The sequence below is a fragment of the Pseudophryne corroboree genome, chromosome 4 (assembly GCF_028390025.1).
Source record: "Pseudophryne corroboree isolate aPseCor3 chromosome 4, aPseCor3.hap2, whole genome shotgun sequence".
Taxonomy (NCBI): Eukaryota; Metazoa; Chordata; class Amphibia; order Anura; family Myobatrachidae; genus Pseudophryne; species Pseudophryne corroboree.
In genome coordinates, this window is record NC_086447.1 from 445,622,464 (window position 1) to 445,637,453 (window position 14,990).

General features: G+C 46.0%; 1 protein-coding gene across 4 annotated transcripts in view; it reads right to left on the reverse strand.

The window, feature by feature from the left end:
- ORC3 (origin recognition complex subunit 3) overlaps window positions 1-14,990 on the reverse strand; it is a 234,743-nt gene that overhangs the window by 163,097 nt on the left and 56,656 nt on the right. For all 4 annotated transcript variants that reach the window (XM_063916932.1, XM_063916929.1, XM_063916930.1 and 1 more), the window contains exons 6-7: window positions 13,278-13,382; window positions 4,893-5,041 (exon numbers count right to left, since the gene is read on the reverse strand). In XM_063916932.1, the coding sequence (XP_063773002.1) occupies window positions 4,893-5,041; window positions 13,278-13,382 (254 nt within the window). The remainder of the gene's footprint in view (window positions 1-4,892; window positions 5,042-13,277; window positions 13,383-14,990) is intronic.

Sequence of the window (14,990 nt, forward strand, 5' to 3'; positions counted from 1 at the left end):
CGTCAATTAAAGAATCCAAACCCGAGATAGCCGTGTCCTCTTCCGGAAACTCGGCGTCCAGGTTAGATTCAATTAACTCACCTTCTGTATCAATGAGAAGACCCTCTTCCTCCTTTCCAGTATAAGAGGAAGAGGTCTTTTAACTGACAGTCGTCTCTGTTTGTGCGGGCGGCATTAACTTGATGATAAATTCCTCCATCGTCTTGGAGAATCCCGCCGCCCATTCTGATTGCTGCGTGATTCTGCCATCACCTTGAAAACTGTATTTGCGAGTTTGTCTTTGACCTAGCCAGAACACTGCTCCCAGGTGGAGCGTCCTTGTTTAAGCAGGAGACGCACACCCCGGAGCTGCCAACCCAAGTGCTCTTCTTGTTACACTTTGTACAAACATAACAGGTCTTGGAGGTCTTACTCCCTCGTCCTGCTTTAGACATGCTGTTTAAACCCCCTATCAGGGTACTTCACGGCGCTTTCACCCTTTAAACTAGGAAGAGAAAGGCTGTGAGAGATGACGGAAGCAAAAGTATCAGATTCGGCTGGAATTACTGTTCCACTCCTTATATCGAAAAAGGAGCAGGATAAAAATATATAAAGTTAAAAAAACAAAAATAAATTAAAAAATATATATATATATAATTAAAACCACCAGCCGACAAGCAACCCTCACACCACAACTTTAACTTAGCTACGATAGTAGAGTTTTGGTCCGCTTGCTTCCTTGTATTTTCAGCAGGATCTTTAGAATAGAAGTCCCTTGAAAATATAAATAAGGCAGAATTATTTTGTTCAGGAGATCCTCACATTTCTAATTATATAATTTTACCAGCAGATGGAGCTATTTCCCTAAACATCCTTCTCTGTTTTATATGAGGGGGAGGGTTTATCCCTTCCCCCTTGATGGTGCCAGTTAGGGATTAATAAAATGGCCGACGTGGACACATTTTTACTATGTGTTCCCACTTAACCATTACGGATTCTTCTAAAGCAGCCAGCATTGGTTATTCATCTGCCCTCACTATGTTAAAAACACTATGGGGGGCGCACTGCTCCTACTCTCACGCTGCTGAAGGATCCCCCCCAGCCGCGTGGGAAAAAACTTGTGTGGGGTTGGCTGGCGCGCGCGCTCCGGGACCGCTTCTATGTCCCGCAGCGGCGCTATGAATGTCTCCCCACACGCGGCTGCAGGATTCCCCCAGCCGCGCGGAAACAACAGTAGGGTGGCTGGCTGGCGCGCGCCCTCCGGGATCGCTTCCCCTTACGTCCCGCAGCGGCGTTAGGAGTGTCTCCCCGCGCGCGGCTGAAGGATCCCCCCAGCCGTGCGGAAACAACAGCAGTGTGGCTGGCTGACGCGTGTCGGGACCGCTTCCCGCAGCGGTGCCATTAATGTCTTCCCTGTAGTAGCTCTGCTGTGGACGGACTGCGCTCTTTTCCCCCCGGTGCGCTGTACACCCTGGTGACCGCTTTGTAGCTGACAGGGGCTATCTGACAGGGGATAAAGAAAGTTTTCCCTCACGTGGCTGAATGCTCTGCTGTGGGCGAACTGCTCTCTCTGTCCCCCGGTGTGCTGTACACCCTGGTGACCGCCTTTCTAGCCGACAGGGAATATCTGACAGGGGAAAAAGAATAAAAATAAGAAACCTAGCATGGCCCCTATTGTAAAAACCAGTACTCACTGTGAGGCTGACTGAGTAGAGGATCTCCTGTGGAGAGATGCAGGTCCCTTCAAAAGGGATCTTTGTCTCTCCAATATAAGCAGCCTTGTCTCCCTTTTATTAGGTGGACGCAGCATACTGTATTAGATTTTTTGTCAGGAGCTCAGTGCTCCACGTGCTGTACCTCCAGCACAATTTTTCAAACTGAGGGAGGAGGGATGTGAAGGGGGAGGAGCCGGCTGTGCAGACAATGCTAATTTTAGATTGTGCCACACCTCCGGTTGCAAGCTTCACACCCCTACTGTCTAAGAAAGCTCCAGTGTCCCCTAGTGGATGAAAGAGACATACGAGAAGTGAGCTGACAGACGTCAGTAGAAGCTGTACATAGATACTCCGCAGCCTCACACATTTGATCAGCAAGAAGTATAAGGTGTTCGTCATGTAGGGCAGACTTGAGTTCTGTAATCCATACTATGAGCGCCTTAGTGACCCAGATGCCAACCAAGCCAGGTCTCAGCAGCACTCCTGCTGCTACATACATGGACTTTAGCATAGTTTCTATTTTGCGATCTGAAGGGTAGTAGCAGCTGGCACTGGTATGGTTAATTTCTTTGTAAGTTTCGACACTGACAAATCAACTATTGGTGGATTCTCCCATGTACATGTCACAGAGTCTGGAAACGGGTAACTAGACTTAAATCTGCGAGGTATAGAAAACAGTTTATCTGGAGTCTGTCGTGTTTCTACTAACATCTTATTAAGAGACTCCGAAACAGGAAAACACATTGGAGTTCTCTGTCGTTTAGTAAATACGACCTGATCATTTGTCAGAGGCTCCTCAGTCTCAGTAAACTTCAGAGACTGACGCACCGCTCTGATGAGATTATCAATACCTGAGCTGTTAAAATCCTCACTATCTGACTCCACTTCGCCCTCCTCACCCTCATCTTGTGCCGTGAGGTCTGGCATGGAATCGTCAGAATGCAACATAGCAGAGACTGGTAAATCATAAGACATATGAAATTTATCCCGTCTACCCAAAATGGATTTGGAACTTTCGCAAGGCTGAGACGCCTCCGGTAGTTCTGGCGGTCTCACCCTAGACTCAGATCTTGCCGCTTCCCGCTCTTGTCGAGCGGCGGTCAATTCTGATTGCAACCCAGCCAGTACATTGGCTAGCATTTCCCATGGAGGGTCCGGGGATGAAACTGGCTTTAAAACCGGAGCAGAAATTGTTCCGGTAACACACTGCTACAGACTTTACAGTGATGCTTTTTAATTTTTGCTGGTGCCTTACACATTATGGAGACAGACAATACAATACACAAAAAACAGACACTTGCACGACTCAGTAAAATAGTACGAAGGTGTCTCTATATATATATCTGGCCAAGTGCAGTACACGTGGCCAGTACTATGAAATGTGATCCCAAATTCCCATTAACACCCCTGCGCCTCCGGTGGAGTAGAAATGTAGTACTGGAACGTTCTGGAATCACAGCAGGAAGACACAGGAAGCATGGTTAAAATGGCCCCCATGCTTACACTTATAGTCACAGTACAGGTTACAAGCCTTTAAACTGACATCTGTATGAAAATCCTGTGTAATTAACCCTGCAGCCTAGCCTACTGCTGTTGCTGCAGGCTATCCCCCCTCGTGCCGCTGATTGTACCTTGCAGCCTGTAATGCCCCCCCCCGTATGTTCCGTTTGCGGAGGCAGCATGTGGGGCGGGCAGCGTTAGTGTGGGGCAGCCAACGGGAGCCGGGTAGTGGGACACGCTGAAGACAGAGAGCGGGGAGCGCCTGAAGCGCTCTGAGCAGCGGCGGCGGGCGGACTGTTTAGCGGCCAGTAGTATGGTGCGCCAGCGGTCTATTAAAGAAACGTTGTCCCCACACAGCGGGGCGGCAGCGTGAGCTGACCGCCCCGACCAACATACCTTGACTCCTGCTTGTGGTGAGGCTCCGACGGGGCTTCTCTGCAAGCGCCGGCCAGCCCGTGTGCAGGATGTCTGTCTGGCTGTGAGGGTGCTCATTTAGTGAGGACCGACACGCCACAGCTGCTAGTAGCAGCTTGCACTATCCCTGACCCTGCCTTTTGGAAGGGGGAAAGGGATGTGTATGAAAAAGAAATATTAACTAAAAAAAATAAAAATATTCAAAAGAATTGTGGACCAAGCCACAGAACCTGTTGCTACGTCGAGCACAGAAAAAACACTGAGGTACTCTGGGATATGGAGGAGTGGAGTGTTCTAAATTTAAATATTCAGTGCCCTGTTTCCTGCGGAAGCCGTCCATATCCCAAGAGTACTCCAGTGACCCCTAGTGGATGAAAAAGAAAAGAAAACCCCTGAACACCATCCTCTGAGGGACTGTCATATGCTAATATGAGAAGGGTCACAGCCCAGCACTACCTCACTAGGCTGAGGCTGTTCCTACCTGACCCAGTGCCTCCTCGAATTCGGTGAGCCGGCAGGGAGAGACCCAGGGACCTCAGCGGTGTAGTGACTCCGCAGAGGCAGTGCAGAGTGAGAAATAGAGCTCACAGAAGCTCTTCTAACCTAACTACTCTCACTCTGGATGTGTTTGTCGCCAACATTAGGGACTAAACACCAAACAAGAAAACAATTAGAAATAAAACCTAACTAAAAGCTAGGAGCAAAGAAAAGTGTACCTTCACTCCAAGGCACAAAACTAAAACTGAGGAGTACTTCCTGTGAACAGGGGGTTGATGGGAGGGGTTAGAGGGGGAGGAGTTCGTTCTTTTCATAGCTTGTGCCAAACTCCATACTCACACACTCTAACTCAAGTGTAAGTGTAAGTGCGCAGCGTCCCCCAGATGGATGATAGAGAAAAGTCCACGATTAACAGCCTCATTTTCAGGGTTCACAGCCGCAAAATCACATAGGTTCATGGCCGCGAAAACACATAGGTTTGGGAACTTTTCCCAGATCCTGCGTTTCCCCACGTAAACTGGACATTTTTCAGGGGAAAAAAATGGGCTACACTTAAATTGCCTCAAGAAAACATCGACCAAAAATTGCAGTAAAAGCCTGTGTTTTTCTCCTGAAAATATTCGGGGCTAATTGAAGTCTGCCCTGTGTTTGAAAAATGACTGTTAGGAGCTGGTTGGTTAGTACTCTTTTTTTATCTCCATCCACATTCTCTCTCTCCAAGGTTTAGTACATAGGCCACTCAAACTGAAAATGTTCTCTTTTACATGAGGAGACGGTCTCATTTACCTTTGTGGCCTTCTGATACCAGGCAGACAGTGAGGCCATGGAGCAGTTCATCTTCCTCTGAGAGATGGTAGCATGGTCATCCTCTTCATCAAGGTCCACACTGCAGCCCATAAGCTGTGAGAAGAGCTTCTGAAGCAGCTGCTTTATCCCTGGCGAGATGAGGACAGGTTGCATCTATTATATGGTGTCACTACATACTCCATTCACAGCATACCAGATTAGTACTTTTAAATCATGGACAATTCAAACTCTACAAATATTGGTTTTATTTTCTGCAGTAGAAATACCTTTTAATTTATGTATTTTATGTGCTTTTGTATTATTGTTAATTTAATGTTAATATATTGTTACATGTGTGACATGTTTGAACAAATAAGAGTTGCTGAATGTTATCCTATCATCTATAGCAAGATCTAAAAAAAAAATTAAAAAAATAGTATTTTAATACCTACCGGTAAATCCTTTTCTCTAAGTCCGTAGAGGATGCTGGGGACTCCAAAAGGACCATGGGGTATAGATGGGATCCGCAGGAGACATGGGCCCACTATAAGACTTTGAATGGGTGTGAACTGGCTCCTCCCTCTATGCCCCTCCTCCAGACCTCAGTTAGAAAACTGTGCCCAGGGAGACGGACATTTTGAGGAAAGAATTTATTGTTTAAACACGGTGAGTGTCATACCAGCTCACACCTCGAACATACCGCAGACCGTTGTAGTCAAAAGAACACCAGCTGACGGCATGGAAAACATACAGCCATATGCTGACCGAAAATGTAACACAACCTGTGTGTAAACACGACCAATAACCACCTATCGCATGCTATGGCATGAATAACAGCAGCAACAGACTTGACTGAAAAGAAACACCACTTGAGTGTAACGACAACCAATAGCTGCAGATACAGTACGGACTAAGAGAAAAGGATTTACCGGTAGGTATTAAAATCCTATTTTCTCATACGTCCTAGAGGATGCTGGGGACTCCAAAAGGACCATGGGGTCTATACCAAAGCTCCAGACCGGGCGGGAGAATGCGGACGACTCTGCAGCACCGATTGAGCAAACATGAGGTCCTCAACAGCCAGGGTATCAAACTTGTAGAACTTAACAAAAATGTTTGAACCCGACCAATTAGCCGCTCGGCAAAGTTGAACCGCCGAGACTCCACGGGCATCTTGCCCCAAGAAGAGCCCACCGACCTGGTAGAATGGGCCTTCACCGACTACGGTACCGGCAATCCATCCGTAAAATGAGCATGCCGAATCGTATCACAGATCCAGCGTGTAACAGACTGCTTAGAAGCAGGGGCCCCACCATTGTTGGGAGCATACAGGATAAACAGAGCGACTGTTTCCTCAATCTGAGCCGTTCTGGCGACATAAATATTCAAAGCTCTGACCACATTGAGAGACTTCGAATCAGCCAAGGCTTAAATAGCCCCAGGCACCACAATAGGCTGGTTTCTGTGAAACGCAGAAACCACTTTTGGCAGAATTGTTGTTGTCGAGTACTCAATTCTGCTCTATCCACATGGAAGATCAAATAGGGCTTTTGTGAGACCACACCGCCAATTCCGACACCCGCCTTGCGAAAGCCAAGATCAATAGTATGGCCACTTACCAAGTGAGAAATGTTTTACCCAACCTTTCGTAAAGGTTCCAACCAGTGTGACATAAGAAACTGCAACACCACGTTAAGGTCCCCGGGTGCCACTGGGGGCACAAATGGAGATTGGATGAGCAGCACTCCTTTCACGAAAGTCTGAACTTCTGGAAAGGTGGCCAATACTTTTTTAAACAAAATTGACAAGGCCGAAATCTGCACTTTAAAGGAGCCTAACTATAGGCCTGCATCCACACCAGCTTGCAAAAAATGTAGAAAACGACCCAGCTGAAATTCTTCCGTAGCAGCCTTCTTGGGTTCACACCAGGACACATACTTCCTCCAAATACGGTGGTAAAGCTTTGTCGTTACTTCTTTGGGAATGACTTCACCAGGAATATCCTTTCGGGCTAGGATATGGCGTTCAACCGCCAAGCCGACAGACGCAGCCCCGGTAAGTCTCGATACACGCCCGGTCCATGCTGTAACAGGTCCTCTTGTAGAGGAAGAGGCCAGGGATCTTCTATGAGTAATTCGTGAAGATCTGGATACCAAGCCCTCCTTGGCTAGACCGGAACAATGAGGATCGCCTGAACCTTTGTTTTTCTTATGTTTATCCCCTTCGGAAAGAGTGAAAGTGGAGGGAACACCGAGACCGACTGACACACCCAAGGTGCCACGAGAGCGTCCACAGCTATAGCTTGAGTGTCCCTTGACCTGGGACAATATCCCTGAAGTTTCATGTTGAGGCGAGACGCCATCATGTCTAATCGAGGAATTCCCCAAAGACTTGTCACTTCTGTGAAAACTTCTTGATGAAGACCCCACTCTCCTGGATGGAGATCGTGTCTGCTGAGGACGTCTATTTCTCTGTTGTCTTCACCCGGAACGACGACCTCTAATTGAGCGTTTACATGCCTTTCCGCTCCTTGGAAACTTTTGCGCTTTGTACCTCGTTCCGCCCTAGCGGCTTACTTACGCCACAGCTGTTTAGTCGTCCGACAGAAATGAGACGGGCAGAACACGAAGAAGATGTTCGTTGTAAATAGCTCTTAATCCAAGAATGCTTATTGCAGACAAGTTTCCCGGCTTGATCCTTTCCCCCTGGACACTCTTCCCCTGGAAAGACTGCTTCCCAGTCTTGGAGACTTGTATCCATGGACCCCAGGATCTAATCCTGGATCCCGAACCTTCGTCCCTTTAGGAGGTGAGAACTGTGAAGCCACCACAGGAGATATATCCTGGCCCTGGAAAATATGATTATTTTCCGATGCATGTGCAGGTAAGACCCGGACCATCTGTCCAACTGGTCCCGCAAAAACAACTCTGGCATTAGACCTGCTCACCGAATGGCCTCGTAGGCCGCAACCATCTTCTGCATCAACAGAACATATTGACGGGTTTACCCTGTTGCAAATCTGATCCGACTCTGGGTCATCAGATCTCTTTCCACAGGAAAGCACAAACTCTTAACAGGTCAGTATCTAATCTTATTTCCAACTCCGACCTCTGCGTCGGAGGGGTCGACAGCGATTCTTTGTGTTGAAGAACTGTCGGAGAGAGACAACGAATTGTACCACTTGTTTCTTGACCTCGCCGTAGTCAGGAGAGCGTCCCAGTACAGGATAATAATGGTTCTTACTATAGAAGGAAAACCATCTTATTGTTATCACTCCGGTGAAATGGCAATGACAATCCCGTATAGCAAAACTAGGTAAGCTTTATGCGGATGATCGCATTTAAACCCTCTTTCATCTTTCACAGGTTGGAGATCCCCGCCTTCAGAGATTCCATCTTGTATTTCATTTTTCTTGAGTAGAAATCCTTTATGGGATTGTTGTGACCGAGCTGTCCTGATTCAGAAGCACTAAAAAGCTTGAATAACAGTTTGGGGTTTTTTTGTGACAGGGACAACAGGACAATGCCCTGATCCTGACCCAACTCTTGTATGGCGTCGCATACTACCTCTTCCTAGGAGAATCGGTAAGATCTTACTGAAAAATCAGTGAGGGGAAACATTTGGACAACTCGAGTATGTCTGGACTCTATTCTTAACTCACTGTGCCAAGTCCCTTCTAGGACTGACTGAAGAGTATTAGACGAGTTTCCACCGGTGTGGGCTCCAGCAAGATAGACCCAGCACCCTGCGGTGGATGTGGTAGACACAGAGGGAGATATCAGGTTCTGTGAAGTTGAACGGCCGTTTACCTTTTCACCTCCCTCTACCTACAAAAAAGGGGAATAACAACTGTATCCAACCGGTCAAAATGACTGCATCCACAACAAATACGTCACCAACCGTTGTGATGGAACATAGCACAAAAAGGTAGACTTACCAGTGGTATCTGCTGAGATCAACTTAACCAAGTCATCCCCAAACCAGGATTATCCCTTCATAGGGAAGATACCCCAGTATTGCTCAGAGTCAGTGCATACCTCTTGTAATCGCACGGAAGCAAGTTGCAATGTACTAGATAAGACCCAAAGAATATCCCATTTCTCCCCAGGGTAATTATATTGGATAACAAGGTACCCGACCATGTCTGAATACAATTACTCCCCCATGCGTATGTAATGCAAATATCATCAAAGCATATAATTAAAAAATCACTTAGCTTCCTGTATACGATCCTTTGTGACAGGGCCCCGTACAGACCAGGGGTTGACAATCCCTTTATTCTATCCACGGCGGGAGAAGAATAAACACTCGGACTCCTCGTGAGGATTCGAGACCATCCTGTCATGGTTGACCTAGAGCTTCATCAACAGAGCCACCAGCACATGAGAAGGAATAACTTTACCTCAGCATTCATAATAAACTGTAATATAAACGTACACATTTAAATACATATATATACACATATATCTATATATACATCTCATGCATATATACATAATCTGTCTGGAACATCAGGGTCCCTAGTGACATTAATGTGTTCTGAATGTGTATGAACATGTACTGAATACCAATGTTGTGGATCTAATCAGGAAACATTATGGCCGACATAGAACACAGTATTCGTGTCGACAACAGGGAGTAGTAACTGGGCAAAATAACATTTTTGTGACCCCGAGGGGTCTGAGGGAAACATATACCTAAGTTCACTAGGACTCCCCCAGAAATACTATCACGTCTGTACCCGAGGTACAGCTCAATGCAAACGTACCATACATACATAAACATACAGGTATAGGTATTTTACATTATTGTACACCCAGTCCTAATAGTTGGTGCCGACAGGATCACCCACATACGTCTGTGTCTCCCACACAGTGTGTACTTTAGAAAAGCTTACACTACTGACCTACTGACACTTAATCACATGAATCAAGTACCATCTAAAGTCGGCAATGCCGACAAAGGGATTCCCATATCTGTTTGTGGTAGAGCACTCACACATGTCGACACACGTGCACTAAACCCCCACCAACATTGTTAAAAAGGGCAGATATTGGACAGGGAAACACAGAAACTTTAACCAACTCACTTTATACACGCCTATATATATATATATATATATATATATATATATATAGTGCTTTATGCCTATTACTGCACTGAATAACTGTGCCCCCCTCATTTCACACTGGCAACTGTTTAGCAGTGTTTTGGCGGGCCCAGCATCTCTGTGAGGAGAAAATGTCGCTGTATCGAGTTGTGAGGGCTAAGCCACGCCCCCTTCTCGGCACGCTTCAGTCCCGATATTTTTGTATCATTTTATACTGGCGGGGGTCATTATACAGTGCCTAGGCACTGTATATTACTTTGCCAGGTCACAATCAAGAGGTATATTGCTGCCCTGCACCCATGTAGCGCTGCCTGTGTATGTGGGAGCAATGGCGCGCTGCACGGTACCTCATAGATCTGATGTCTTCTGCCGTCACTGAAGTCTTCTTGTTCTTCTAATACTCACCCGGCTTCTTTCTTCTGGCTTTGTGATGGGGGTGACGGCGCGGCTCCGGGAACGAGCAGCTAGGCGAACCAAGTGATCAGACCCTCAGGCTACTGGACACCATTAGCTCCAAAGAAGCAGAGCCCTTGAACTCAGAAGAAGTAGGTCTGACTTCTCTCCCCTCACTCCCACGAAGCAGGGAGCCTGTAGCCAGCAGGTCTCCCTGAAAATAAAAAAGCTAACATAAAGTCTTTTCAGAGAAACTCAGGAGAGCTCCCCTAGTGTGTGTCCAGTCTCTCTGGGCACAGAGTCTAACTGAGGTCTGGAGGAGGGGCATAGAGGGAGGAGCCAGTTCACACCCATTCAAAGTCTTATAGTGTGCCCATGTCTCCTGCGGATCCCGTCTATACCCCATGGTCCTTTTGGAGTCCCCAGCATCCTCTAGGAAGTATGAGAAAAAATGATGTTACTTTGGTATGGGATACATACAATGTCTCTCTAGGCCAGAGAGTCATTATCTGAGCAATAGCAGGACACTACTATAGCATACTGTACACTGCTGGTACTGCTCTAACATTAATACCACAATAACATGGCGCGCCATGTGACACGTCACACTTGTCATACATTTTACTATTGCTTGTTTACAAGTCAAACAGAACTTTTATGTCAATAATTAAATTTAGCTGCAAGATGAGTGAATTCAAGAAACTGAATTCATCACCCAGCATATCACTGATGTGCCGTAAATGTAGGTAGAAGTCACATACCAATATTCCACAATGTGTCAGCTACAGAATGGTGATTATTTTTGGTATTATCTTTTTTTTTCTTTTGCCAATAAGTGTTTATCTGGTAATACTGTATAACCAAAGCACTGTCCCACATAAAGGAATGCTTAGCAATCTCAGTTGTATGTAACTCATTTGCACAGTTCTGTGGAGAAACCCTTAAAGCCTTCTAATTAACCACTTGCCTGGCATGGTCGCATCAGATGCGACCATGCCTGCAAGTGCTGTATCTGACCTGGTCGCACAGGATGCGACCAGTCAGATAGAGAGTGTTAGCAGCGGCAGGGAAGATAAACTTCCCTCCGCTGCTGCTGTCAGAGGGACCGGAAGGTCCCTCTGCCTCCCTGCACTTTACCCCACTGATTGCCGTGCTGCCAATCATTGCTGATCAGTCAGCACGGCAGGTTTCCCCCCCTCCAGCGGCAGCAGACAATGGCAGCCGCTGGGGAGTGTAAATGAACCCTCCCAAGCCACCCCCAGATTTCCCCCCTGTATACCTGCAGGCTGTCCCGGCTTTCAAAATGAAAGCCGCGATGTTCCGATGTTCGCGATATTCGTGATCGATGTTTCGATGTTTGGAGATTTAATAAAATATTATATTTTTTCCTTCTTTTTTTTTTTTTTTTTTTTTTTACTAAAATCATTTGGGATAGGGTTAAATTCATGTTCTTCACCCAATTCCCTCATAAAAAAAAAACCCGACAATTTCGGAGCAGTTTTCGGTGAAATAAATAGTCAGTTAAGTGGTTAAAGCATTAGGAGATTTGAACTTTAAAGTCGCACTAGGGAATATTCCTAAAACAGAACAAAATAAAACTTATAGAAAATTCAACATTATTCTTCATGAATTGTAGCAGGATTAATACCGATGAATAATTACCTAAATTAACTAGTTGGTTGAATCTTAGATTCCAGTTTTCAGGACAGAAGTATTTGCCTTCCAAAGATAACAAATGTTCGCTAGCACCACCCATAGGAAATGTGCACTTAGAGAGACACACAAGTTGCTTTTCCCCTTTCCATGCCTACTCAGAAAATCTTCAACTATATCAGAAATATACGCAAGCTCGGGAACTGGTAATAGCTATGACAAATACTGGGGCAAAATACTCCACGAATCACACTGGCTTCAAAGAAAACAAATTAAAAGTATGAAATCCCATTTTTCACTAAACTCTGCAATGATGGTAAATATTTAAGAAGACGCTTATCAATCGATTAGTAAATCTAGTCTGAATATGTATTATCTCCTTGTGATGGGAGGTATATTCCACACATTATAGAATTATAGGCAGTTCTACAATCAGTTTGAGTCTCTAGATGAGAGCTACCTTGTGTGGTCTAAAAATATTTAGCTGTATGAAAACATCTATGCAGTTCATTTATTTAAATATTAATGAAACCAATGGAAGAATAAAAAAACATGGATTTGATGGATAGTAAAGAAGCTGCAAAGTATTATCAGTTAAAACCAGGATCACTGTGGAAATATACCCCTGCTACCACTGCAGCCAACTCAATGGTTTGCATACTAATGTGATGGTGGGTGCACTGTGCATGTGCAAAACCCGTTCTGCGCATGTGACTGGCTTCAGGAGTTTTGGGGGAGTGGCCGGACAGCATTCTACAAAACAGAGTGTGTCACCCCCATTTTGTCAGCTTGCCACGACCAGCGCCTGCGTCTTCTGACACAGACTTACTGGCACCATCAACGTGAACAGCCCCCATGTTACTCAGATGACCGATGTTCACGCAAGTTATCCAATGCTGCAGTCGCGGATGCAGAAGCAAATCGTAGAAGAATGAAAGAGGTGCCTGTTTACACAAGATGCTTTCTGCTGCAACACAGTGTGGTAACTAGAATCAGGCCCACAGTACTGTGCTGTCTGTAAAGGGCGCAGCCCTACACTACTGTGTCCTTTGTTCATTTACTCATATGTGGATAATCGTACTATCATCCAGCACGGATATCATTAGGACAGTCCACATCCCAGCCACGGCTCTTCAAAGAAATGAGGAGTCTGGACTCTTCCCAGAAAACTACACAGACATCCATGCTTCATTATATTGTACTAATGAAGGTAAAAAACATGTTCTTACCTGGGCATTCCTTGGCTTGCAATAAGACTACAAATGGAGTCACATGATTATTAAGAACATCTGTGAGGCTGTTAAAGGTAAGTTCATGGTCAGTAACATTGACACCTAGGAAAGAGGAAATATGGAATTATATTATTATTAACAGTTACCATAGTACAGTATTTAGCGCTAGCATATTCCATTTTACAGTTATATAACATAACAGTATCAGTCTAAGCACAATGAATATTAGCAAGCAACAACAATTATAGCCTAAACTGTGTACACGGCCTGGTAAGGTTTATTACCTAATACCAGCCATAGGGGTATATGCAATTGCGGTCGAATTCCGGCTGGAATTCGACAGTTTTTAAATTCGACACAATTCGACAGTCAGACACCCTCCCGCCGGGACCCGAATTCGACATATTCAATAAAAAACGGATTAGACAGTCCCGCTGTCGAAAAACGGACCAATTGACGATATTGTGTGCGTCCTGGATTCGACTTCATGGACGTCACAAAACCGAGTTAAAAATCGTGAAAAAAAATGCGTGGGGTCCTAAGCATAACCAGCCTCGGGCTCTTTGAGACGGTCCTGGTTGTAAAAATACGGGGGGGGAAAAATTACAGGGGATCCCCCGTATTCAGTGCGTGGATCGGGTTTTCCGGTTTGTTTTTTTGCCAAGCACGTGGATTACAAAAAAGAAGAGGACAGAAGCTACACTGGATTATGGTGAGTATAATTTTATTTTCAGGTACCCCGTGGATTCTACTTGGAGAAGTGGACAGAGTCGGTGTGTGAACATAGGTAAGTATGTGTGTGTCGGCGTGCATGTATGTAATAAAGTTTTACTTTCACGGTGTGCGTGTACTGTTTTTATTTGGATATTTTTTTGCAGTAGAACTACAGGTACCAGCGGGCCCGTTTCCCCCCCGCATGCTGGTACTTGTGGTTCTCCAAGTACCAGCTTGCGGGGGAGGCTTGCTGGGACTTGTAGTTCTGCTACAAAAAACAATATTCTTTATTTTTGTCACTTGGCTATCAGCCCCCCATCCGCAGCCCTTGGATGGGGGGGGGGGGGGGGGGGACGACGACAGCCTCGGGCTTCACCCCTGGCCCTTGGGTGGCTGGAGGGGGGGACCCCTTGATTTAAGGGGTCCCCACTCCTCCAGGGTACCCCGGCCAGGGGTGACTAGTTGGGGATTTAATGCCACGGCCACAGGACCGGTATAAAAGTGTCCCCCGGCTGTGGCATTATCTCTCCAGCTAGTGGAGCCCAGTGCTGGTGTGAAAAATACGGGGGACCCCTACGTCTTTTGTCCCCCGTATTTTTTGCACCAGGACCGGACGCAGAGCCCGGTGCTGGTTGTGAAAATACGGGGGATCCCCTGTCATTATCCCCCCCGTATTTTTACAACCAGGACCGGCTCAAAGAGCCCGAGGCTGGTTATGCTTAGGAGGGGGGACCCCACGCATTTTTTTTCACGATTGTTAACCCATTCCCACCCCTTCCCACTGAAAAACATGCTCTGATCTCTCCATATTATTTTAGTCAGTTAAAAAAAAAATATATTCTTTTAAAAAAATAAGATTTTAAACCTACCGGTAAATCTATTTCTCCTAGTCCGTAGAGGATGCTGGGGACTCCGTAAGGACCATGGGGTATAGACGGGCTCCGCAGGAGACATGGGCACCTAAAAAGTACTTTTCCTATGGGTGTGCACTGGCTC